This window comes from Chenopodium quinoa, unplaced genomic scaffold, assembly GCF_001683475.1.
Source record: "Chenopodium quinoa cultivar QQ74 unplaced genomic scaffold, ASM168347v1, whole genome shotgun sequence".
Taxonomy (NCBI): Eukaryota; Viridiplantae; Streptophyta; class Magnoliopsida; order Caryophyllales; family Amaranthaceae; genus Chenopodium; species Chenopodium quinoa.
Window position 1 is genome coordinate 11,178 of NW_018743892.1, and position 23,209 is coordinate 34,386.

A 23,209-nucleotide genomic window follows, 5' to 3' on the forward strand; every position below is an offset into this window, starting at 1 on the left:
TGTGTCTTCCCAAAAACCACTCAATTTTCTCTTTACATTTCTACATTTTTTTTTCTTTTAATTTTTATATGGTTTTTTTTTGTTTTTACAATTAAAAAAAAAAACTTTTTAAACTTTAATCCCTGATTCCCTTTTACAATCCCTACCTAAAAATTGCGTAACTTTATACTCCGGCCGTCGTCCCTTCGTCGGCGCAACAACCCCACCTCAAATAATCAGAGATTGATGCCAATTTTCAGTGGAATGTTTTTTAGGCATATTTTGTGGTAGTAATTTATCAATTTTTATATTGAGTATCAAGAATTTCAATCTGGGTTATTATGGGAGAGCTCGAGGAGATTGGTCATGATTATGGGTAAGTGCTCTAATTTTATTATTATCTTGTTAATTTTTTTTTTTTTCAATTGGGGGTTTTTGTTGGATATATAATTAGGGCTTGAGTATTATAAAGATTGATTTTTTATTGGAATTGGTGTGATTTATTTGCTGAATTATCGTTGGTTGAAGCTTAGATTTTGATCAATGATTGAATTTGTGTATAAACAAAACAATTTAATTGAATTATATGTAAGTGCTAAGTGTACTGAATTTCTGATTTTGTTTAGGGTTAGCACTTAAAAGTATGCATTATTTAGGGTAAATGTGGAATATTTAAAAACAAGAAGAATTATTGAATTTGTTGGGATTTTCTTAAAAGGTGAAAATTTGATTTGGGTTTATTTGATTTGCTTGTTTATTTGGAATGATTGTAGGTCGGATATAGAGGTTGATGACTTAAGGTGCGGGAACATTGCGGAAAAGGATGTTAGTGATGAAGAAATTGATCCGGAAGAACTCGAAAGGCGAATGTGGAAGGATCGAATCAAGCTCAAGCGAATGAAGGAGAGGGAGAAAGTAGAGGCCCAGCAGGCTGCTGAGAAGCAAAAGCCTAAGCAGACGAGTGATCAAGCTAGGAGGAAGAAAATGTCAAGAGCACAAGATGGGATTTTGAAGTATATGTTGAAGTTGATGGAGGTCTGCAAAGCGCGAGGATTTGTGTATGGAATAATTCCGGAGAAGGGAAAGCCGGTTAGTGGCGCGTCTGATAATTTAAGGGCTTGGTGGAAGGAGAAGGTCAAATTTGATAAGAATGGTCCTGCTGCAATAAACAAGTATGAAGCTGACTGTTTGGCAATGAGTGAAGGAGCTAGTAATGGAAATGGTCAAAACACTTTGCAGGAATTGCAAGACGCTACTTTAGGATCGCTGTTGTCGTCGTTGATGCAGCATTGTAATCCTCCTCAGAGGAAATTTCCTCTAGAGAAAGGTGTGCCTCCACCATGGTGGCCTTCAGGAGATGAAGAATGGTGGTCTAAGCTGAGTTTGCCGAAGGGTCAGAGCCCTCCGTATAAGAAACCACATGATCTGAAGAAGATGTGGAAAGTTGGGGTTTTAACTGCTGTGATCAAGCACATGTCTCCTGATATTGCAAAGATAAGAAGGCTTGTGCGGCAATCTAAATGCTTACAAGACAAGATGACTGCTAAGGAGAGTTCAATTTGGCTAGGGGTTTTAGGTCGGGAGGAATCCCTTATCAGGCAGCCTAGCAGTGATAATGGAACGTCAGGTATTACTGGAAGTCCACCAGGCCCGCGTGGTGAAAAGAGAAAACCTGCTGCTAGTAGTGATAGTGATTATGACGTTGATGGCATTGATGAAGGTGCAGGTTCTGTTTCTTCTAAAGATGAAAGGAAAAATCAACTAAGTGATGCAGAAACAATGGGTGAACCTGTGATCAATAATCGTTCTTCTTCCCGGAGTAAGAACCCTATTGAGAAACAAAATAAGAGAAAAAGATCACGTGGAAAAGCGAGCTCAATTGATCAGCAAACCACCCCTTCTATGGATGATCAGCAGTTGGCAGCTAGTGTTCCGCAATTGGCACCTAGCGATCAGCAAGCTGCACCATCTACAAAAGAGAATTTGGTGGGTGAACCTGCAAGACCTGGTCTTGTGTCTGACTTGGACCATAATGATTTCCAGATGCATGATAACCAGCCGGAGAATGGCTCGATATTTATCGAACCCTTGGTTTCTATGGACAGTGATATAATGGGGCAATTTCATCCTCCAGCCTCTGATTATAGTCAGTTTAGTCACTTTTCTAATGTCCGTCCTCCCCATTTGATGTCTGGACATAACATGTTTGTTGGAGGCCAATCGTTCCACCATCCAACGGTACAAGGTGCTGAGTTGCAACACGGTGATCCTTATTATCCATCAATTCAATATGGGCAAAGACTTGATGAGCAGCGTTTGCAGCATACCATTAGTGAACCCCAAACTAGGCAAGAAGCTGTTGGAATGCATCTTCCATCCCTTAATACAACCGAGAATGATATCACTGGAGGCCACTTGCACCATTATGGTGTTGATGCATTCCAGGAAAAGAATCGACCCTTTGATAGTCATCTTGGATCTCCCTTTAATGGTCTTTCTATAGATTTTGATCAATTTGATACTACTTTCCCTGAAATTGAGGGCTTTGGTTTAGACGAGGATTACTTAGCTGGTGATGACCTTGACATCTTGCAATACTGTGGAGCTTAGAATGGCGGAGTGGTTTTTTTGCAGCTAAAACTGTGAGTCGTGATTGTGATTTTCTTGCTGATATCTTCAGACTTTCATGCTGTGACAACAATTTAATTTAGCTTAATTTTCTTTTTCAGGCAACGCTCCAGGCAAGCTGAATTAATGATGAAGTTTGAGCTTGTGGCCTGTATAGTTGTCAGCTTGAATAGTCCTTAAAGTTTCAAGTTACTAGATTAGTTTAATTCATTTATCCAAACAACAGTACAATGATCTGTTCTTTAGTTGACATAGAAAGTTCGGGATTTGACATTATGATATTGATATGTTTGGATTAAATAAATTTTGTATATTTGGTTGGTTGATCTTAATCTTCTCATTGCTAGGCATTGAAATTCTTCAGGTTTGATAATGATTGTAACAGTTCTGTTTAAGGTGGAAAATAAAACGTTATGTTCAACATTGTGATTAGTAAAGGATAGGCTAGACTAGAATATCACCAAGAATCTGCTTCATGATTTATTTCGCTGTTTTTTTCCAATAGAAATTTAATCTTTATACAATGAATGAGGCATTATATTGTTTCAGAACCTTTAATACCTATGGCAAAACATATTGCCATAATTGGAGCAGGAACATTTGTAAAGAATCAATATCCCCAGATTATCTGAAATTTCTGATCTTGTTTCTGTCAATTATATTTGGAGTCGTTCTCAGGTAAGCATTACTCTTTTACTTATGAAATATTGATAAACACAAAGAGCTAGTATTTCCAAATGTAAGTGGGGGAGATGCTGGTCTTTGTAGTAAGGAATCCTCAGTTGTTGGAGTTGCTGTTGTTCTTGCTGGCCAATTCAGGTCTCTTTCTCTCTCCTTTTTTTGTTTATTTATTTATTTTTATTTGTGAACTTTTATGTTGTTATAATGCCTTGATGAAATTAATTCAGCATGTAAAGAGATCATATACTTTCTAACTTCAGTCATACTATATATGCTAAGAAATAAGTTTGTGTATTCTGGTTGTGTTTAGGCTATGCCATTAATGTAGTAAACAACATGACAACACTGAAATTTTTTGTTTTAATTAGGTTTGATTGCATAGTACTACGTATTTTGTATCAGTTAGTTTATTAGCTTCACACAGCTTTCACTATTTCTTGCGCGAGGGGAATTTTTTTTCTGTTGGGGGGAGTTGGGTGGCGGAGTTTGTTTATATGCTTAAGAGTGTAATAGATACAAACAATATAATTTTTTTGCCAACTTGTTTTAAATTCTTTAGATTAAGGACTAAGGAAAGACATTGGTTAGTCTTCTGCTGCTGTTGGGATGGTTATCCTTATGATTGTGTACCCAAATTCTGGTGTATTAATTGAATCTATAATATGAGATCCATAATTTCTACTCATCTCAAGAAGCTATGGACAATTTATTTGCATCTTGACGTTCATTGCTTAGGTAGATATGACTCTGAGACTGCTCAAGGAAGGCAAGCATGTGATCCAAGATAACCCCCCCCCCCCTCTCTTTTTCTTCAACAATGGCCATCAATGCTTGTAATCGTGGAATTGTTGGTGATGAGAAGGTTTCAGTCCAATAAGCGCAGAAATGGACCTTGGTTCAACAAAAAAGCAGCTGCTGGAAGTGAGTGATATTCAACATTTCAATTCAACCATTGAGCAAGTAGTAGATTATTGAACAGAAAGCTTAAGGAACACTATTGATTCTTACGGCTCATCTTACTCAATCAGTCCGTAGATATTTGCTTCAGAAGCATGGAAGGTCTGCTTTTGAACTACTCTGCTTTAGTTTCACATATGAATAGTTAGTTTTGTGGTAGACTAGTGAATGTGTGTCTTGCTGAATATGGTGATTGGTGTAATACTTTATATTTCTCTTTTGGGTGTGGATGTACTTGCTCTATCTTTTTTTTCCCAATCTTGTTTACTCCCTCTATCTTCCACTGGACCGGGGTGCTCAAAAATTCAAAAGTAGTTTCTGTTGATAATGATTGTAGCTTTCAAACTTGTTAAGGCCACAATAATGGTTTGATCTGCTTATTAAGTTAGTTGTTTACTTGATTAGGACTTAGTTTGCTCTTGATTATTACATCCTAATCCTAATTCTTAAAGTTGAGTGGATTGTGTATGATTTTCTGATTTCTAGTCTCTATGGACCGATGGGGCTGGGTGGCCTCTGCCAGTGGGAACCCACTGACAGTCCAAAGCCTGGATAAAGGAGGAGGGTTACGGTAGGCCAGTGATATCCAGTGTAAAACTTTCACATTGCTTGACATAAGCCACAATGATTGAGACTAATACTAGGATGGGCGACTTCCTGGGAAGTCCTCATGTTGGTTCATATAGCCGACCCTACTTATGGGATCAAGGAAGCAGAAGAAGACATCCATTTTTCGTCATTTATCATCTCTACCTCTTAACCGATTATCTTAATCTGCATTGTTCTTTCGGATTATGTATGCTAAAGACTATGTAGTATATAGATTACTGTAGTGATAACAGCAGTTTAAAACATCCTGTCAAAATTTCAATGGCTTACTAGATGGGTTCATCATGCTAGTTACTCTTTTATTGACATTTATCTAATAAATCTGGAATCAATGAGGCTGATGAGGTGGCCGTTAGGTTGCATTCTTGGATTAATGTCTGTTAGATTTTGGCTCTTACATATTTTTATACATCTGTTTGTGCAGGTATCCCCTGAAATTTCTAGTAAACCAATCTGGGCTGTTGCAGAATATTACAGATTTGAGCCTGGTTTCATTGAGGTATATGGTATTCTACTGTGCTTTTGCCTGTAATCTATCTGCCTTTTTTGGAGTTTCTCCTCGGTTAAAATACCTATTGGATGAACAGGGCAGGCGGCTAGTCGAAGAAATAGGAGATATGATTAGTGTCCAAGCTATTGTGGAAGGATCAATGAACAGTTCTTGGAGGAGGAACTTCACTCTAAGTGTTCCAATATTCCATGGCTAGTTGGCTGCTATATTTACATTTCCTTTTGTGAATCCCTTTCAAATGAGGCTTTTAGAAATAAACGTCTATGCTTTTGGTGGACGCTTTTAGAAATAAACGTTTATGCTTTTACTTGTAAGGTCTGTATTTCTAGACATATATGCTAATATGCCTCTTTAGCAAGTTTTAAGTTACCAAATCATTCATGAATGCCTCCCAGCTTAGAAAGTTGCTTTTTAGAGGTTCGGTTCAAGGGTTCAACTTGTTTAGGTCCATAAGTACGAATCTTCCTCTATGGATCACTCACGAATGCCTCCCAGCATGACTTGATTTACTAGATAACTGAAGTGATGTATTTGATCGGGCAACACGAGATGTGTAAATGATTTTACTAGTCATTCATATATTGGAATGATGTTTTCTTGAATGTGTATTAAGATATGTGTGTTTAGTCATATATTTGAACAGGAAACACGAGATGTTATCTTCTCCAAGCAAATGCAGGATCTAGTTGAGCTATAGATGATGCAGAAAGCCGGAATTTGACATTGTGTTATTGATATATTTGGATCCTATGGATTGTAGATATTTGGTTTGGTTGATTTTAATCTTCTTATTATGAGTAGGTATTGTAACAGGCTAACAACGCGGTTTAAGGAGGAAAAGAAAACAGTGTGTTCAACATTGTGGTTAAGAAGTCAATACTTTATCAATAAACCTATCTAAAGAGTAAAGATATCCTGTATAACGATGCGAGTACCATTGAAAGCCAGTATGTGACCAATATGGTGAAGTCTTCAACAAAAGTCTTATTCGATACGTATTGTTTTAGTTATGGATTAGTAGCTGTTATCGAGCTAATTGTTTAAGTTTTAAAATGTTAATTTCATTTACATCACATTCTTATATGGAGTATAAGCATGTAAGATCAATGTCAATCAAATGATGCTTCTCTCCTTAAACACCGACACCTGCACAACTCAGGTCGTGCCACCTGTCCTGTGGAAATTTCCATTTGCATACTCATCATTACACACTACAGAAAGGCCCGTTTAATTTACTTTGTTTTTGGGTCATCATAAATGGGTAGTATTATTCTTTGAGATGGTAATAAGCCCAATTTAAGATACACCATTGGGCTGGATACTGGATCATGGGATATGCCAGAGATTTAATGAAGCTTCAACTCGTGTTTGCAACAATTTACTGCTGCTTATGTTCATATGCATGCAGTTATTTGTTCTAGACTATTTTTTGTTGGAGTGGAATTTGGAATTGTAACGAACACTTTGATCTATACACTGTAACTTAAATAGATATTTGTTGGGAAATTATTTCGAAGTGTGGTAGAATTTTGTAGTAATCGAACAGCTAAAAACAAAAATCGATGTCAAACAAGCATTTTTTTAAATACTATTTAGAGAGCCATAAAAACAAGTAAGAAAAGTCAATTTTAAAATTTCTTATAATCTAAAGGAAAGATTTAACCAACCAAGTTACCCCTCATTCTCTCATATATTCAACATTAAAATGCTACTGTAGTGATTACTTTTATTTTTGGCGAAAATGTCGACATATAAAAAACCAATAAGAAAGTCATTTATCAAACATAGAAAACCATAAGTGAGCACAAAAAATTGGTGGTAATGGAGTAATAAGTATACAGAAAATATCTAAGCAATGCAATGCCACGTGTTATGCTACTACTCTTTAGCATGGAAGTGTGCACTGGTCGTTTTCAAAAAAATAATTAATTAGTCACCATCCAATAGAACAAGGTCTTTGGTTCTTAGGGCATCTTTAAGGGTAAACTATTTAATTGTTCACAATGAATAAACAAATAAAGTGGTGGCTTAATGGCAAACCTTTAATGGTTCATGTTGAGTGGTCATGGGTTCGATTGCAGGAGCAAGCATTTCCATGAATTAATTCGCTGTGGGCCCCACCAATATTTTAAATATATCCGTTGTAATTTTGCAACGGATATATTTTACAAAATACAAATCAAAAAAAAAAAAAAAAATTACCAACGACTCTATTTTTTCCCCCTCTATAAATAGACACCCATATTGATATATTTTTTTCAACTTCCAAAATTCATTTTTTTCTACTATATTTTTCTCTTCAAAAATCCCCTCTATAATTACCAATATTATTATTATTATTTATACCAATATTAATATTATTATTGTTATTATTATTTTTAATTATTATCATTAATATTATTATTATTATTATTGTTTTTATTATTATCGTTATTATTATTATTATTTTTATTATTATCGTTATTATTATTATTATTATTATCGTTGTTATTATTATTATTATTATCATCGTTGTTATTATTATTATTATTATCATCGTTGTTATTATTATTATTATTATTATTATTATTATTATTATTATTATCGTTATTATTATCGTTATTATTATCGTTATTATTATTATTTCTATTATTATTATTGTTATTATTATTATTATTATTAAATTTTTATTTTTTCCAAATATAAATTATAATTATGGATGCTAATACCAACCCCAAAACAAATAGAAAGCAAAAAAAAAATTTGGGTCAAAATATGATCCCGAATCAAGCTAATTTTCCTCCAATTCACCCAAATTTTTCACAAACATCCACAAATATTCCCCATAATTTTTCTGGAGTTTATCCTCAAATACCCCAGTCAAGTTTCCCATATAATCCACCAAATTTCCCTCAAAATTTTAATTTTTCTCAAAGCAGTTCAAATTTCCCACATCCATCCATGATACCAATGGGTTACGGTGAATATGGTGCTGCATCTGGTTATTTTCCGTCACAACAACCGAATCCCAATATTTGGGATACCGACATACTCCACAATATCATGCTCGCCTGCATCATAATACATAATATGATCGTTGAAGATGAACGAGAGACGTATCAAAATAACGTTAATACCAATGAGTTTATGAATGCTGGAGGGAACGCTAATGAGGACACTACCGAGTACCGTACTGATCGTATTGTGGATATCGGCTTATACTTGTCTCGTAGAACAGAGATTGAGGATCAACAGACTCATTTGCAGCTAAAAAACGACTTGGTCGAACATATATGGAATAAATTTGGTAACAACGAAAACTTAGGCAACTAGGTTTACAACAAATGGTTATCCCTAAGGACATCTTACAAAACGATGTGTAGTTGTGTTTTTTTTTTTTAAATAAAATGTACTAGATTATAGTTGTAGAACTGTAATCACGATTTGTACCTCCTTTTTTTTATGTTAATTAAAATTAGCTGCGTTGTTGTTTAAAAAATATTAATCACAAGAATTAATTTTTTAAAAAGCTGATAAAAAAACGCGATAATTTCTTAATTAGTAATCACGATTAAAATATTAAATACGTCAATTAATTACATTGACATCGGTTAATAAATTATAATTATGAAACAAAAAGATTATATTTACAAAAATAAAATAAGGTGGGGTAGGGAGTATTGATGATGAACCATTGTTTAGTGTTTATTGTTAAGAGTGAATATTGTAAATGGTTTGTTGGGTTGATGTGGATGAGAGAGAAATGGTGATAGTGACCCATGAACCATTTTTTTTTGTTCACCAATAATGGTGCTCTTATGATGCTAATATCTTAACTAACACCCCCACCTCCCTTCTCTCCCGAAGCATCTAGAAAAAGTGAATCAAACATGCTAACGTTTACTCTTCACTCACCACTAATACTTGTTTTTAGAGATATTTCCCACTTATTACTTAATAATTAAGTAGAGTCAAACCTATGTACACTTTTTAATTTTTCTATTAATAATAAGGTATACTAGTGTATACGAGTACTATTTTCATTTCACTATACACCATAAATCCATAATAATGTGTTACGGAATCCTTGTTATGGATCTTAGTTTGATTAACCAGATTTTAAGTTTTATTTTACAAAAAAAAATCAACTAATTCATGATTCTACAAGATAGTAGGAAACCTCTATCACTAAAATCCAATGTCAAATTTGTACTCAACTCATGTTAGGTGAGATTAACATCCAATTATCTGGTTTCGAGTGTAGTTGAGATCCAAATTTGTTCATCAGTTTAAGACTGAACTCACATCGTCGGTTCATTCTTCCGCTCATACAAGATTAATATCCAATCATCTAGCTTCGAAATGCAAGCGGGGGTAATTAGTAAAGAGATTAGCTAAAATTAATAGTATATGAATGAGACGTATGACCCACAAAGTAGAAGATATTTCCCAAAATATCAAGAGCCCTAGATATTTTCACCATCACTTTTTCAAACTTCTATTAATAGAACTATAAATACTTCATTTTAGCTTACTCTTTTAGACCATCAACAAGACAACAAATACAAAAATTCCTGCACTTTTCCGTCTTTCTCATCCAACTCTTCTTCTTCGTCATATACTTACTTTTCCGGCAAATAATGGGTCCCACAAATGGCGGAATCGTCGAAACACCGACACTCGATATCGAAACCCCCGGAATCCTCCAGCGCGTGTCCGAGGAAGGCGGCGGTTACACCTTCGCACGCATGGCGGCGGCGGCACGTGACGGAGACGCACGTGCAGCGGAGGTGGCGCGTGAGATGGCGTGGGAGCAGCTTCACTGTGGACCATGGCACTCTGTGTTGCCCATTTGGAGGGATGCTTATTCAATGGCGTGCTTACACGTGGCGAAACACCATTTCGCCGGAGGTGACTTCTCGGAGACGATTAGGGTTTTGGATTTGGGGTTGATTATGGGTGGGACCCTTTTGAGGGTTGACTTGGAAAATGCTGTTGATAAAGTTATGGCGGTTTTGGAGGAGAGAGAGAATGGGAGTAACAATGGTGAAGGGAGTGATAATGGTGGTGGGTTGTTGTTTTCTTCTGCTGATTTTAATGAAGCTGAGGTAAGGTTCGTTTTCTTTTTTTAATTTAGTATTTTTTGGATGATGATCTAATTTTGATTCAGTTTTGATGGTTGATTTCATGTTGTTTGGGAAATTTGAGTTGGGATTTTGTAAAATTGAATTGCTATTAGCAATGTGTTTTAGTGAGCTGTATTGATATGTTTTTCAGCTTTTTTAAAGGGTTTTGGGATTAATTTGGGAAATTTTGTTTATAATATATTGGGCTGATTTGTGTAGTTAAATCAATTTATGTGTGATTTGATGTTGTTGTTGTATGATCACTGGAGATGAAATCATCATTGGGATTTTGGATTTGATGATGTTGTTGTATTGATTTGTCATGAAAATTGTCAAATTCAACAAGTCTGTGTAAGTTATGATGCATTTTCTGGGATATTATATTTGGTGGGTTATTATGATCAGATGATAACTAGAGATGAATTGTCATTGGGATTTTGTCTTTGATAATGTTTTTGTATTGATTGGTCATGAAAATTGTCAAACTCAACTAGTCTGTGAGAGTTATGATGCCATTTGTTGGATTTTTTATTTGGTGGGTTATTTATGATAAGATGATCACTAAAAGATGAAATCTTGGTCAGTCCATAAGTGTGTTTAAGGTTTCCATGATGATGTTGTATTGTTTGGTTATGAAAATTATCAAACTCAACAAGATTGTGGGAGTTATGATGCATTTTCTTTGTATTGCTAAGTTATTAAATGTTTGTAACTTTAGATCTTGTTATAATTTGTTAATTAGTGGAGTGTTGCTTAAAAAATGACTGAACTTGATTGTTGATTATAATTGGACTGGTAGGTTCTCAGGTCATTGCCTGCAAATTCACTGTCTTCGAAGCTTGTTGCAAGACGCTCTGGGTTGTCATTGGAAGGGTTCCTTCGTGACTATTTTCTAATGGGTTTGCCTGTTATAATCAGTGACTCGATGTCCCATTGGCCCGCTAGAGCTAGGTGGAACAACATGGAATATTTGAAAAGAGTGGCCGGTGGCCGAACAGTACCTGTTGAGGTGATTAGCTGATGACTATTTCCTCTCAACTCTACTTATGGGCAAGTATACCTCTTGATAATATTATTTCTTTTGACTGTTTCTTATTTTAAATATACTTTTTTGCTTTAAGATGGTGTGTTAATCAAAAGCAGGCATTTAATCGTTGTTTGCTGTGACTTTGGCTAAATGATGCTGTAAATTTGCAGACATAATCACCATTCCCCCTAGCCCCGTCCTGTTTTAGGCAATACCTCTGGCTTCATCGTCAATTTTGTTGGACTATTCTTATAATTAGGACTTTGACCTTTGAATCTATTCAGCTATGCTAGCAAAGGATTTGATGAACTATGTTCACTTTGTTGTGCTCTGATACTTGTTATGTCTAAGTGAAACAAGAAAAGATGTAAAGGAGGTTACATACAGTTTGCATACGCTTGTATGAAAATTGGGAACATTGAAAAGGGTATTTGATTCTGATTCTTGGGAATGTTGGGGGGTAGTGGAGAAGCTTGTTTGAAATTTGTGAACCTTGAAAAAGGCTTTTTTTTTTCTCTGACGTTTTTATTTTTGCTGAACTGAAATCACTTTTGGCAAAAATAATGTTGAGTAATGTTTTTCTTGTTTTACATGGTAATTACATTACACCTTCATAGCACTAAATCATTATATAGTAACTTGGACAATGGATCTGTTGTTTTTAATTTTGCCTCTATATTCTAAACTTTCCCATTTTTCATTCCACTATCAGCAATCAGTTACCAACTTACCAGTCATGGAAGTATGTGATTGTAGTATACATATTGTAGGCATCAGCACTTTCCATAGTGGGTTTCTGCACCTAAAGGATTGTTGCACTGAACATGATATCATTGCAACAAATTTGTCGCCATGTCCTGTTTTTCAACCACTGCTGATTTGTAATTTACCTGAATCTCCTATCCTCCACTCTAGGGTTCTTTGGAAAAGCTATCTACATAAATGCTTTTAGTTAAATTTTTTCAGGTTGGAAAGAACTACCTATGTTCCGAGTGGAAGCAAGAGCTTATCACGTTTTCCCAATTTCTGGAACGAATTCAATCTGGCAGCACTTGTGCAGCTCCTACATACCTAGCGCAGCATCCTTTGTTTGAGCAGGCATGTAAGCTAACATGCAAGATTTTTGTGTGTTTAGCTATTGATACATTATGTTCATGCAATTACTTGTTGGTTCTAGTGACAGATAAAAGAGCTTAGGAAGGACATTCTTGTTCCGGACTATTGTTATGCTGGTGGCGGCGAGCTGAGGTCAATTAATGCTTGGTTTGGTCCTGCTGGAACTGTAACTCCGTTGCACCATGATCCACACCATAATTTACTTGCTCAGGTATGATAAAACCATGACAAAATTATGATTCTGATTGTTTTTTAATTTTTTTATTTTGCATCCTATGTCAACTTTAGATTCCATTTGGTTCAATGGTCAGTTGTTATCTCAATCAATTCTATCGTGATCTTATCTTCTGAAGGCTTGTGACTTCTCCTCTACCAGGTTGTTGGCAAGAAGTATGTAAGACTCTATGCAGCCTCTCTGTCCGAGGAACTTTATCCGCATTCTGAAACCATGCTACGCAATTCCAGCCAGGTAGGCCTTTGTTCCTTTCTCAATAGGTTCTATTTTGTTTCCTGTATGATAAATGGAAATGTATATTGCATATAGAACATTACAACTTCACACTAATTTCTGGTGTTTGAATGCTGTTAATACCTGTTCAGACTTGTATCTTATCATCTACATTCTTTCATCTGAGATCACTCTGATGAGGTGGTAAAAATTTTGTTTGTAGATTGATTTAGATGACATAGATGACAATGCATTTCCGAAAGTGAGGGACTTGGAGTTCATGGACTGCATTTTAGATGAAGGTGATATGCTATACATTCCTCCTAAGTGGTGGCACTACGTGCGATCTCTCACACCCAGCTTATCAGTTAGTTTTTGGTGGAGCAACCCTGAAGGTTCACCCTGAGTTGGCAGTATCCTATTTGCTTAGATCGCGGAAATTTTATTTCAAAAAATTGATAGAATTAGGGTGATAACATAGACACTCGCATTTGCTACGATGCCATTTTGATGTATATAGACATTCAAATGATGAATGATTGAAGCGTTTGGTCAGTCCGAACCTCTGAACTCGTGCATTGTGAAATGTAATTGAATGCTTTCAAGCATCTCCTAGATATTTTGTCAAATAAACTTCATTAGTCAGTCCTGCTCTTATGTTCTGTGTTTAGTAAAATTATATCTTATTTTCATAAGAAGATATTAGAGATTTACAGTAAAATTTTGAGTCTAGTCTCAGAAACTGTACCTATTTCATGACAGAAACCTTCCATTTGACGTCAATGTCTTAACCAATACGTTCAAACGAAGGCGGTTTTGTAAAGGTTAGGGGTGCATGAGAGAATGGCATATGATGAGTCATTTTCAGCCTCTGGCCATCCGCACAGATTAAGCATCTGAATCCGTTTTTTTGTTCGAGTGGTCGTTATTTCAAGTCAATCATTGATAATTTGCTTGCATTATAGTGATCATATCACCATTCCCACAAATATGCTCATGTAACATCTACATGGGACCCTAGAAGCGATGAAAGCTGAGACTGCCACAAGAATGATCTGAGGGACGAAGACGTGGAAGAGCCTTGGGCGGATATAGGTTCAATAATATCAACAAATATCTTCTGCATACACTGGGAAGATGAAATTCAGCCTCATTTCATCCTAGACAATAATTTTTTCTTGGACGTATCGTTTCGAAACTTTGTGTAATCAGGACAGTGTGCCCTGGTTTTGTAGTATATGATGTATGTACCTTCAAATGTACTTGTTAGTCTTTACATAATAATAATAATGCATCAAGAAAATGATTACTAAACTACCAGTAGAAATTTTGAACCATCAATTTATATGGCCCCTTAAAGTATTTGTCTAAGAAAGATGTGGAAGAAGAATGGTCGATTGAATGAAGGTTTGATAATATCAGGAAATATCTGTGTTACTGTTTATGGTTTAGGATAGTGAAAATTCAGCCTCATTTTTTATGCGACACAATAATTATCTTGGTCGTTTTGTCACAATTTATTCAATTATTAGATGACCCTAATTTTGTATGACAATAATTTGTACCTTTAATGTACTCGTTAGGGTCATTACATAATGCATCAGGATATTAAACGAGTATGGCCCCTTGTCTTCAACTACATATCAACGGAAGTTGAACCATAAAATTAAGAGTGGTTAGGAAATATTCGTCTTATTATTTTGATATTTGACTTTTTCTAAGATAATAAGAAATAATTTTACACTCGTAAACGTAAATAACAGATGACTATGCATGACAATACTCAATCATGTCATGCCTAGGGTTGGCCCTGGCTTATCAACATGGCGGGCATCACGCCAAGCTTGTACACACAACTTGTCTTAAGAATTCCTTTCAAAAAAAGGATTTTCTAAATCTAATTGTTGGACATTTTGGTTTGTCTATTCAATGAAATGACGGAAATTGATTGTTGAAGAGTAATACAATATCATACAACATTAAAATAACACTACCATTCCCTCAAATATATACGTAGTATATAAATAACACTACCATCAAAAGTAGGACTGTATGAGTACTATTTTATTATGGACGGGTAGATGAAAATGAAGGAGATAGTGAGAATGCTAACGAAGTATATAGACTTGGCCAATTTTCACCTTCACTAGTTGTTTTAGTGACATGTATTTGTGAGTTTTGAATTGCAATATGAACTTATTAACTCAGAAGAACTAGTCATGCATAAATATTATTCATTTAAACAAGTAGTAAATAAAATTAATCTACACTAGAAGACTTGATTGGTTGCAACTCGAATAAAATTAACCTACACTAGAGACTTGATTGGTTGCAACTCGCTAAGTAGACACATCAACCAATCTTTGCTTGAAATGTTCTACTTGATGATGTATGTTAAATGGGATTGAAAACGAGAATGATCAAGGTAGATTGTACTAGTATGCACAAACATCACGAATTCACTAGCACATGTTATACAATTCAAGTAATTAGATCAAGTAAAATCGGTAAATATGACCCAATATATCCATACAACAAGCAACCGTACGTATTAAGGTACATACAAAGTAGAATAAAATAGTTTTGAAAAAATATTAACCCAAGCTATAGTTTACCAACTAGCTACACTCATTAACACCGTCCCTAAGGTACATACATATTTTTTGGATGTTTGTAATAACTTGAATTGTGTGGATACCCCTTTCTAAAGATCTAACGCATAGCCCCTATACAACATATACTAAATTACTAATATCAAACCTTTATTCAAATATGTACTCGCATTGATGAGGTTCCATCTCATAACCAATACCACGGATGGTAATTAAGACACGTGAACTACTTAACCTATTAGATATTCAAACATCTTGCGCTCTTGACTTAAACTACTTATTCGGCGCCTTAGAGCCTTCGTGTAATATTTTGTCAAGGCTCTACTTTTCTTAACTTTATCTTTCAAACCTTACGATCTAACCCATTTGCATATTATACGTAGGTTGAAATTGTTTTCAGCAAAAAAAAAAGTCAAATATATGTACGTAGTTATGTATTAGTTGAGATCTAGCATCATTGTTTTCCTTGAGAAAAATTCAAAACCAACAAAAGTCCGAGATCATGACAACATAGCATTACTCATCAAAAAGAGAAAATATTAACTTTGTTTATCTCTTTAATTAATTGTTGAATGTTTCTGTAATTTGACTTCTTCTATTGTAACTCTTTGTAAGATTATTGATCTTTTTTTATCAAGAAAAAATAGTAAATATGATCCTATAAATACCCATCTCATTTACAACGAAAAATCACAACTCACAAAATCGAAAAAACACAAATCAAAGTAAAGTGTATTTTTCGCGATATCTAGCTTAACTAACTAGCAAAGGCTGAAGAAATGGCTAAGTCTACTTACTTCGTTAGCCTCCTTGCACTTTCTCTCATTTTCATGCTTGTAGTGAACACTGGTGAGTTAATCCACCCCATTAATCACTGTTAGTATTCTAGCATTAGCTTTATTATCTTAATTAATTTAGTTTATTTTGTTATTAATGCATGTCATAATGTTTATAACCTTGCTTTTGAATGATCAAGAAATGAAGTGTATCCTAGTAATGTATAATAGCATAATACAAATATGATATGATATATATATACACACGGGAAATAACATAATATGCCATGGTCTGGTACAACCGCTATACAAGTTACACATATGGCATAACCTATAACACGACAATAAAACCAAATTATAAGCCTGTTAGTGTTTGTTGTTCAAGATATCTAGTGCAACCGTTATTCAACTTATAAATATTATTTGTTGTCGTATTTTCTAGAAATTCAAATGGCGGAAGCAAAAACCTGTGGATGGTTATACAAAGCTTGGTGGACAGATAACTGCTCCTACAAGTGCAAGAACGTCTGGGATGCCTACTATGGAAAGAAAGAGTGGTACAATGGCAAATGGGCTTGCTTCTGTTACTATGGACCTTGTTAAGATACTGCTCATGCCCTATAATCGATAAAAAGGAGAAAAATCGCGACTTAATTACCCTCTAATAATCTAATTATAATTACTGTGAAATAAATTGTATTATTATGAGAATAATACATATGTCAAAGTGTGGGCTGCTACGTACTTAGTAGAATTGAAATAAGCCTATAAGTTACTATATGTAATATAAGTATAACTTGCATGAATAAAGAGGGTTTGAACTTTGAAATCTTTGAATTATATACTTGTATTATATTTCATATTTCTTAGATTTGTTATTAACTTATCAATCAGTAATTTTTTTTATCTCGATTTTGAGAAAATCTAGATAAAACAAACATTAATTTATAATTCGTAAATTATTAAGCCACGTCAATGTGCTAAACTATTATTCTAGTTTCAAGTAAATGAATAATTGGCTAGCAAAAATAAGCCATACAAAAGTATTAAGTATACTTGTATATGTTAGAAAGCTGAAGCATGAAAATCAATTTTTTTTTTTTTCGTGGAATTCAAATATTGAGTCTGTAGTTCTGTACCTCATCATATTGTCATTGCGATTTCCATTAATTTTAGCTGGTAAAGTATTGGGAGTTGTGGAGATATAATACATCCGTTACAAGTTATGTGGAACGATTAGACATTTCTCCTCTCTGCTTTATGTCAAATCGTTGCACATAACCTATAACGGAGGTAGTATATAAAACGCGATATCGAATATTCAAATATATTTTGGGTCATTAGTTGCTTTGAGATATCGAAATGGAGGCCCAGTTATCAAGAGACCATACCACTTAATTTCATTGGATCAAGATTGTCCTGTTGGGCCCAGAATATTGAATCACTTAACTACTTAAGGACATCATTAGCCCAGTCCATATAACTGTAGACTGGGCTGAAAACAGTAATTCTTTAAATTAAAATCAATTTGAACTGTTAACATCAAAATCTCTATTATAGAGGAAAAAGAGTAATTATAAAAGTAGCACTATAATGTCTAAAATATGAACAATTCAAATTATATAGTGCTACACCCACGAATGAAAAAGTAAAGAGGTTAATAATAATGCAAATTAAAAGCCATGATATAAGGATAGGTTGTCAACATGATTACATACATACATACCTTTGAGTGCTATATTGAATAGACTAAAGTTTGTACAACTTCCTTGTTATCATATTTGGTGTTTATACCTTAGTAGTTATATATACTTAACATAATCACCCAAATCTAATGTAAAGGCAGAAAAGAGAGAATCGATGATTCATGTTACATACGCTTACGAAGTAACAAGCTAGAGAAGTTTCAGCAAATATATGTCGATTTTTGTGGGGTGGTGAGAGTATTGATTTAGTGATTCGTTCTAATTTTGGATAATGGATTGAGTTCGTTTTCAAAATAACAGTGAAAATGAAAAAAGAGAAATTTATCATTTTTATGATGTGTAACCAAAGTACGGACAACTTAGAATGCAAGAAAGAATCAATCTTCATTTACTTTACAACTACTGAAAGCCTTTTAAAATCACAAGTCAGATAATCTGACAAAATTACAGAAGAATATTTAACCAAATTAAACACTGTATGCTACTTGTTACTTGCATTACAATCAAACCCTCTAGTCTACTCAATCAAATTACTCAACCAAAATATTTAGAACAACCAAATTAACAAAAAAAAAAAATGCTAACATTATACTACAGATTTATACCTGCAAAGAACCTTACATCTAAGAATCTTATCTTGGACATAAAACCCTGGCATCACCATTATCTTAACTCGACTTGGACCGTGTCCCTTCTGTTTATCAGTTACGATATCTTCCATATAGTGAGGATCGAACGATCTATTTTCTTCCACCCTTAAGATAGTTAAAGGTGGAGAGAAGGAGAACGCGAGCAAATGAAGCAACCATATACATTTTGCTGCTACGAAAAATGACTGCAGCAATGTTTCAGACCAAGGTCTAGTCCAATTCAGGGTCATAATTATGCAGCTCATTTTCTGGTCACAGAACTTACTAAATTCTTCACTGTAATACTTGGTTCCTTTCTTTAAGACCTCGTTCCAACTCAGGTTTCTTAAAGAAGCAAACGATTGAAACTGTGCTTGCCGTTGCTGCTGAGGATCCAGCAGTTTCGGCATGCCATTTTTCTGAAACACACAGTTCTCAAAATCCTGATAGAATGCTTGATTTATAATCGCCTCTAGATGATAGAAAACCGCCTTTGAGTACCTTGAATTTACTGATAGTTTATATGGTTTTAGGATCACGTTCAAATTCTCAGTAAGTTGTTCATCAGTCTCGTCTATTTGCTCAATCAGAGTCTTGCAGAACTGTTTTACTGATAATCTTGCTTCTGAAACAATCTGTAAAAATCCTTCCACCATAACTTCCTCGCTCACAGGCATCTCACTGTCCTCATTACTCCTCCCATCACTCGTTTTCTCTCTTTTCGACACTGCCTGTCTAAGAGCCTTCTTCAGCTCCTCACAGTAAGACTCCAAGTTCTCGAGCTTCTTTCTCAATTCTCCAAATGAAGATCTCATCTCTGACACTTCCATTAAAGCCGCTTCCTTCTTCTGGTTTGCATCAATCAGCTCCTTTTTCAAAGTTTCAATTGATGCACCACTTCCGAAATCCTTAAGAACTTGGGAGACTTCTTCAGACTGATCATCTGTCCGTACTGGTGAACTGTTTTCGTTCTTTTGCTTCCTCTTGAACAGCCAAGACAGGATCATACCTCGCGACTTCTTATGTGGAGCAGCAGTCATAGTAGCATGAGAATCTGTTAGTGGCACCACCATGTTAGAGTACTTGCTACTCTTGTTATCATTATAATCAATGCTGCTAATAGTTGCAGGCTTACAGTTGTTGCAGGAAGATACTGATTTCAGGTCTCCTAAACTGTTTCTTCTCCTCGACTTCAGGACTTCAGTCCCTGGTGAGTTCTGCAGGAAGTTAAGGTTATTCGTGCACGAGCTAGCCACCGATTTACAATCATCTGCAGGGCAAATGTGGTTGTTGTTGTTGTTGTCCAAGTTTACTAATCCAGGAGGGAGCGCGTTTTGATTATCTCTAATTTCATCCCAATTTTCGATAATTGTTTGGCTTGCTATTTGCACATGACCATACCCTGGTAAATTTTCATCTTCATAACTCTGTCAAGATATCATAAATATTATAAGCATCTTAATGTTTATTCTAATCAACATGGTATAATGTATATAATTCAGCATCAAATAATCTTTTCCTTGAATTAAAAGGAAGTGAAGCATAACTTGGATTTTACTCTAAGCATCACTAATTTCTATGACTATAATACTAATAGAAAGGTTTATAAATTTAACTCTCTTAACTCTAAATTAATATGCCACATTAACCTTGTCTAACTGTCCACCAGAATTTTCACTCTTCTAGTCCTATAGCCAAGTAAAACTATCTAAGACAAATGTAAAAATGTAAGGAGTAATATATTTTATGATAAATTTATGGCCGTAAAAGTGAAATTTAACGTGTTACATGATGTACATCATACTCCGTAAGAAGAATAGTTTGTACCACGGGCACCTATTCACGTATTATTACGTAAATCAATATGTGAAGTCTTTTTATGGTTAGGGGAGTGAAAAATCTTTTTACCGACCAATTGAGTAGTAATTACTATTGGGATTATTGATTTGCTTTGATCAATAATCTATGTATACTTACTTTTAGTCAAACAAATTTGGTTGAAGTGCATTCACGAGTGCTTTAATTATGAAAAAGTCAAATATTGGTTAAAATCGAAGTTGAAAATAAAAATAAAAATTCATGTTAAGTAATTCAAATGTACAAGTTTGATTTTATTTCATTTAGGATTTGGTACTTGTGGAAAGAATGTTGACATAAATAATGAAAATCACCAACCCCTTAAATTATTATTTTTTATTTATTATTATTTATTTTTTTTAAAGCGTAATGCTAGAAAAAGAAAGGGAATGTAAGCAATCAATTGCCAACAAATAATCAATAGAATTGTCATAGTCATATTAGTAGGCAACCCCATTATTGGAAAAAGTCAAATTGATTATACTAGATCACTTGTAGTAGTAGCACATAGATTTTTTATTTTTTAAAAAATTCATTTATATAAATATAATGTAATAAAAATAAAATAATTAAATAAATAACAAAATTGCCAAGACATGGTAAACAATTATTGCTAGAAACAAATTCAAGGAAGTCCCTCTCAAAACAAGAACCACAAATAATTTTCATCTAAACAAGAAAAGTAAAGAGTATATTCTAAAATTTAATAAGATAATGATGCTATACCAAACAATCAATTCACCCCTCAAAAAAAAATTACTTCACCTTCACCATCACTCTCAAGTAATAGTTGTCGCATAACTAGTTCAAATTACACTATCAACACGACTATTAATAAGATAACAAAACGCGTAAATTTCCGAGGAGTAAAAGAAGACTTACAGGAGTAAAAACAGGGTAATCATGACCAGAAAACTGAGAAGAAGGACGAGAATGAGAAGGATGATGAAGATGATGAGGAGAAGTAGAAGAACGATATCTGAGATGAGAAGGACTATTCCCCTGCATTAAAGCAGCATGTAATGCTCTCAGTTCTACAGCTTTAGCAATGGCGGCTTGTATTTCTTCCCTACTAATATCACCATTATTATTTACTCCTGTTTTTACTTCTGCCATTCATATGAATTATGAATAATCCCAAAAAAAATTAATTCTTGCATATAAATAGCAATTAAATTGACATAAAAACAGGGGTACCCTGAATCTGAAACAGAGTCCCCTGTTTTTGTAAGGAACTTTTTTTGGGATTTGGAATTGGAAGATAAAAATTTAAAGTTTTTTTTTGGTGGGTTTTTGGGATGGAAAGATTATAAAGCTAGTGAAGAAGAAACATGGAGAGAAAGTGAGAGAAGTATTTGAGGTTTTGAGGAGTGAAATTGTGTGTTTGTACTTTGTAGTATATGTTTCACTTAAAAGGGTGTGCATGTGAAGGAAAGAAGGTTGAAGAGTGGAATTTACTCCATTTGAGGAAGATAAGGTTTATTTTTACTAAAATGCCCTTGGTTCTTTTAAGTAATTAGACTTTGAATATTCTTATTATTTTTTAATTTTTATTTTATTGAAGAGGCTGTAAATAACTAAATATGTAATGGTGTATACTGTATAAGGGTATAGTATAATTATTTATTATTGAGAATGTGTGACCACAAAACATGGAGATGGCACTACTTTTGTTATGATTGCTTCATTGTAACACTTTATCATGCTTATTTGTATAATTATGCCACCTCATATTGTAAATTATTAAGTTATAAAACCTCTAATCTTTTAATGATATTGTCTATAGTAATCAATTAACTAATATTTCTCGTTTTGTACTTGATGCACTAATGTGCAGAGCACCAGAGTAGATAGTCTATGCATGGATTCATAAAATTTGTGTAAACTATTATTTTGTAGTTCGAACCTATGCATAGTCTTAAATGATATGGAGTATAAGTAGTTCATATTGAACGATCAAGTATTTTATACTTATACAGGTATTTGATATGTATCTATATGTACTTAAGAAAAAAGGTTGCGGTTATGAAATACTCGTACAACCTAAGATGTAGACATGATGGTAGCCCTCTAGGTCCAAAATCAAAGGCATATGCCATATAGTTGATCATTGAGAAAGAACAAAGAAGTACATGATTCACGGGTGGAGCTCAGAAATTCCAAATTGCCATTGTACACAAACATTATGATACAATGTAGATTTGTAGGGGACAGTTTTTGATTGATTTATTGATAAAATCATAAAATAAATTAGCTTATATTTTAGCCGATAAAATCATTGGTAACAACTTGGTTTTTTTATTCAGTAATTTACTAGAATGTCTATTTTTTACTGTAGTTAATTTTAACAACAAATACAGTATGAAAAGACATTGGAAATAGTTGAATTAATTTTTCTATGAAGACTTTAGGATGAAATAGAAGGAAGTTGGTACGGTAGTTTAATGTCAAATCAAAGTTGGACAATTAACATAAATATATATTTTATCTCTCATATATATCTCAGTAATTTGCTTAATCCTAAGATCTTAGTGTGGTCTGACATGGTCGAGTTGTCAAAGTACTTTC

At 34.2% G+C, this 23,209-nt stretch overlaps 4 protein-coding genes and 2 long non-coding RNA genes across 7 annotated transcripts; 5 read left to right on the top strand and 1 right to left on the bottom strand.

Moving 5' to 3' along the window:
* LOC110686605 (ETHYLENE INSENSITIVE 3-like 3 protein) lies at window positions 1-3,030 on the top strand. The gene is made up of 3 exons (XM_021863204.1): window positions 1-355; window positions 753-2,621; window positions 2,709-3,030. The coding sequence occupies exons 1-2, from the start codon at window positions 321-323 to the stop codon at window positions 2,587-2,589; spliced, it is 1,872 nt and encodes a 623-aa protein (XP_021718896.1). The 5' UTR covers window positions 1-320; the 3' UTR covers window positions 2,590-2,621; window positions 2,709-3,030.
* Window positions 3,031-3,767: 737 nt separating this feature from the next.
* LOC110686606 lies at window positions 3,768-5,953 on the top strand. The gene is made up of 2 exons (XR_002504264.1): window positions 3,768-4,347; window positions 5,279-5,953. It is a non-coding gene; the product is annotated as an uncharacterized LOC110686606 (long non-coding RNA).
* Window positions 5,954-8,314: 2,361 nt separating this feature from the next.
* Window positions 8,315-8,677, top strand: LOC110686599. The gene has a single exon (XM_021863201.1). It carries the CDS (start codon window positions 8,315-8,317, stop codon window positions 8,675-8,677), a length of 363 nt encoding a protein of 120 aa, XP_021718893.1.
* Window positions 8,678-9,874: 1,197 nt separating this feature from the next.
* Window positions 9,875-13,718, top strand: LOC110686607 (lysine-specific demethylase JMJ30-like). Its single transcript, XM_021863206.1, has 6 exons — window positions 9,875-10,452; window positions 11,270-11,479; window positions 12,464-12,595; window positions 12,681-12,824; window positions 12,990-13,082; window positions 13,285-13,718. Exons 1-6 carry the CDS (start codon window positions 9,985-9,987, stop codon window positions 13,465-13,467), a joined length of 1,230 nt encoding a protein of 409 aa, XP_021718898.1. The 5' UTR covers window positions 9,875-9,984; the 3' UTR covers window positions 13,468-13,718.
* A 2,631-nt stretch (window positions 13,719-16,349) lies between these two features.
* On the top strand, window positions 16,350-17,286 carry LOC110686598. The gene is made up of 2 exons (XR_002504263.1): window positions 16,350-16,522; window positions 16,892-17,286. It is a non-coding gene; the product is annotated as an uncharacterized LOC110686598 (long non-coding RNA).
* A 1,234-nt stretch (window positions 17,287-18,520) lies between these two features.
* Window positions 18,521-22,394, bottom strand: LOC110686608 (IRK-interacting protein-like). Of its 2 annotated transcripts, XM_021863208.1 has the most exons (3): window positions 21,524-22,394; window positions 19,920-20,211; window positions 18,521-19,838 (listed from the first exon to the last, which is right to left on the bottom strand). In XM_021863208.1, the coding sequence occupies exons 1-3, from the start codon at window positions 21,755-21,757 to the stop codon at window positions 18,742-18,744; spliced, it is 1,623 nt and encodes a 540-aa protein (XP_021718900.1). In that variant the 5' UTR covers window positions 21,758-22,394; the 3' UTR covers window positions 18,521-18,741. The 2 variants fall into 2 exon arrangements, with proteins under 2 accessions (XP_021718900.1, XP_021718899.1); XM_021863207.1 differs by having other exon boundaries at window positions 18,521-20,211; window positions 21,524-22,393.
* Between the last annotated feature and the right edge of the window lie 815 nt (window positions 22,395-23,209).

What these genes read in the sequence shown, in the direction of transcription:
- LOC110686607 (XM_021863206.1), top strand. Translation starts at nt 9,985, where the DNA reads ATGGGTCCCACAAATGGCGGAATCGTCGAAACACCGACACTCGATATC. An exon ending in CTGATTTTAATGAAGCTGAG is followed by an intron (nt 10,453 to 11,269) that starts GTAAGGTTCGTT and finishes TTGGACTGGTAG; the next exon opens with GTTCTCAGGTCATTGCCTGC. An exon ending in GCCGAACAGTACCTGTTGAG is followed by an intron (nt 11,480 to 12,463) that starts GTGATTAGCTGA and finishes AAATTTTTTCAG; the next exon opens with GTTGGAAAGAACTACCTATG.
- LOC110686608 (XM_021863207.1), bottom strand. Translation starts at nt 21,757, where the DNA reads ATGGCAGAAGTAAAAACAGGAGTAAATAATAATGGTGATATTAGTAGG. An exon ending in ATTACCCTGTTTTTACTCCT is followed by an intron (nt 20,212 to 21,523) that starts GTAAGTCTTCTT and finishes ATATCTTGACAG; the next exon opens with AGTTATGAAGATGAAAATTT.
- LOC110686605 (XM_021863204.1), top strand. Translation starts at nt 321, where the DNA reads ATGGGAGAGCTCGAGGAGATTGGTCATGATTATGG. An exon ending in GAGATTGGTCATGATTATGG is followed by an intron (nt 356 to 752) that starts GTAAGTGCTCTA and finishes GAATGATTGTAG; the next exon opens with GTCGGATATAGAGGTTGATG.
- LOC110686599 (XM_021863201.1), top strand. Translation starts at nt 8,315, where the DNA reads ATGGGTTACGGTGAATATGGTGCTGCATCTGGTTATTTTCCGTCACAA.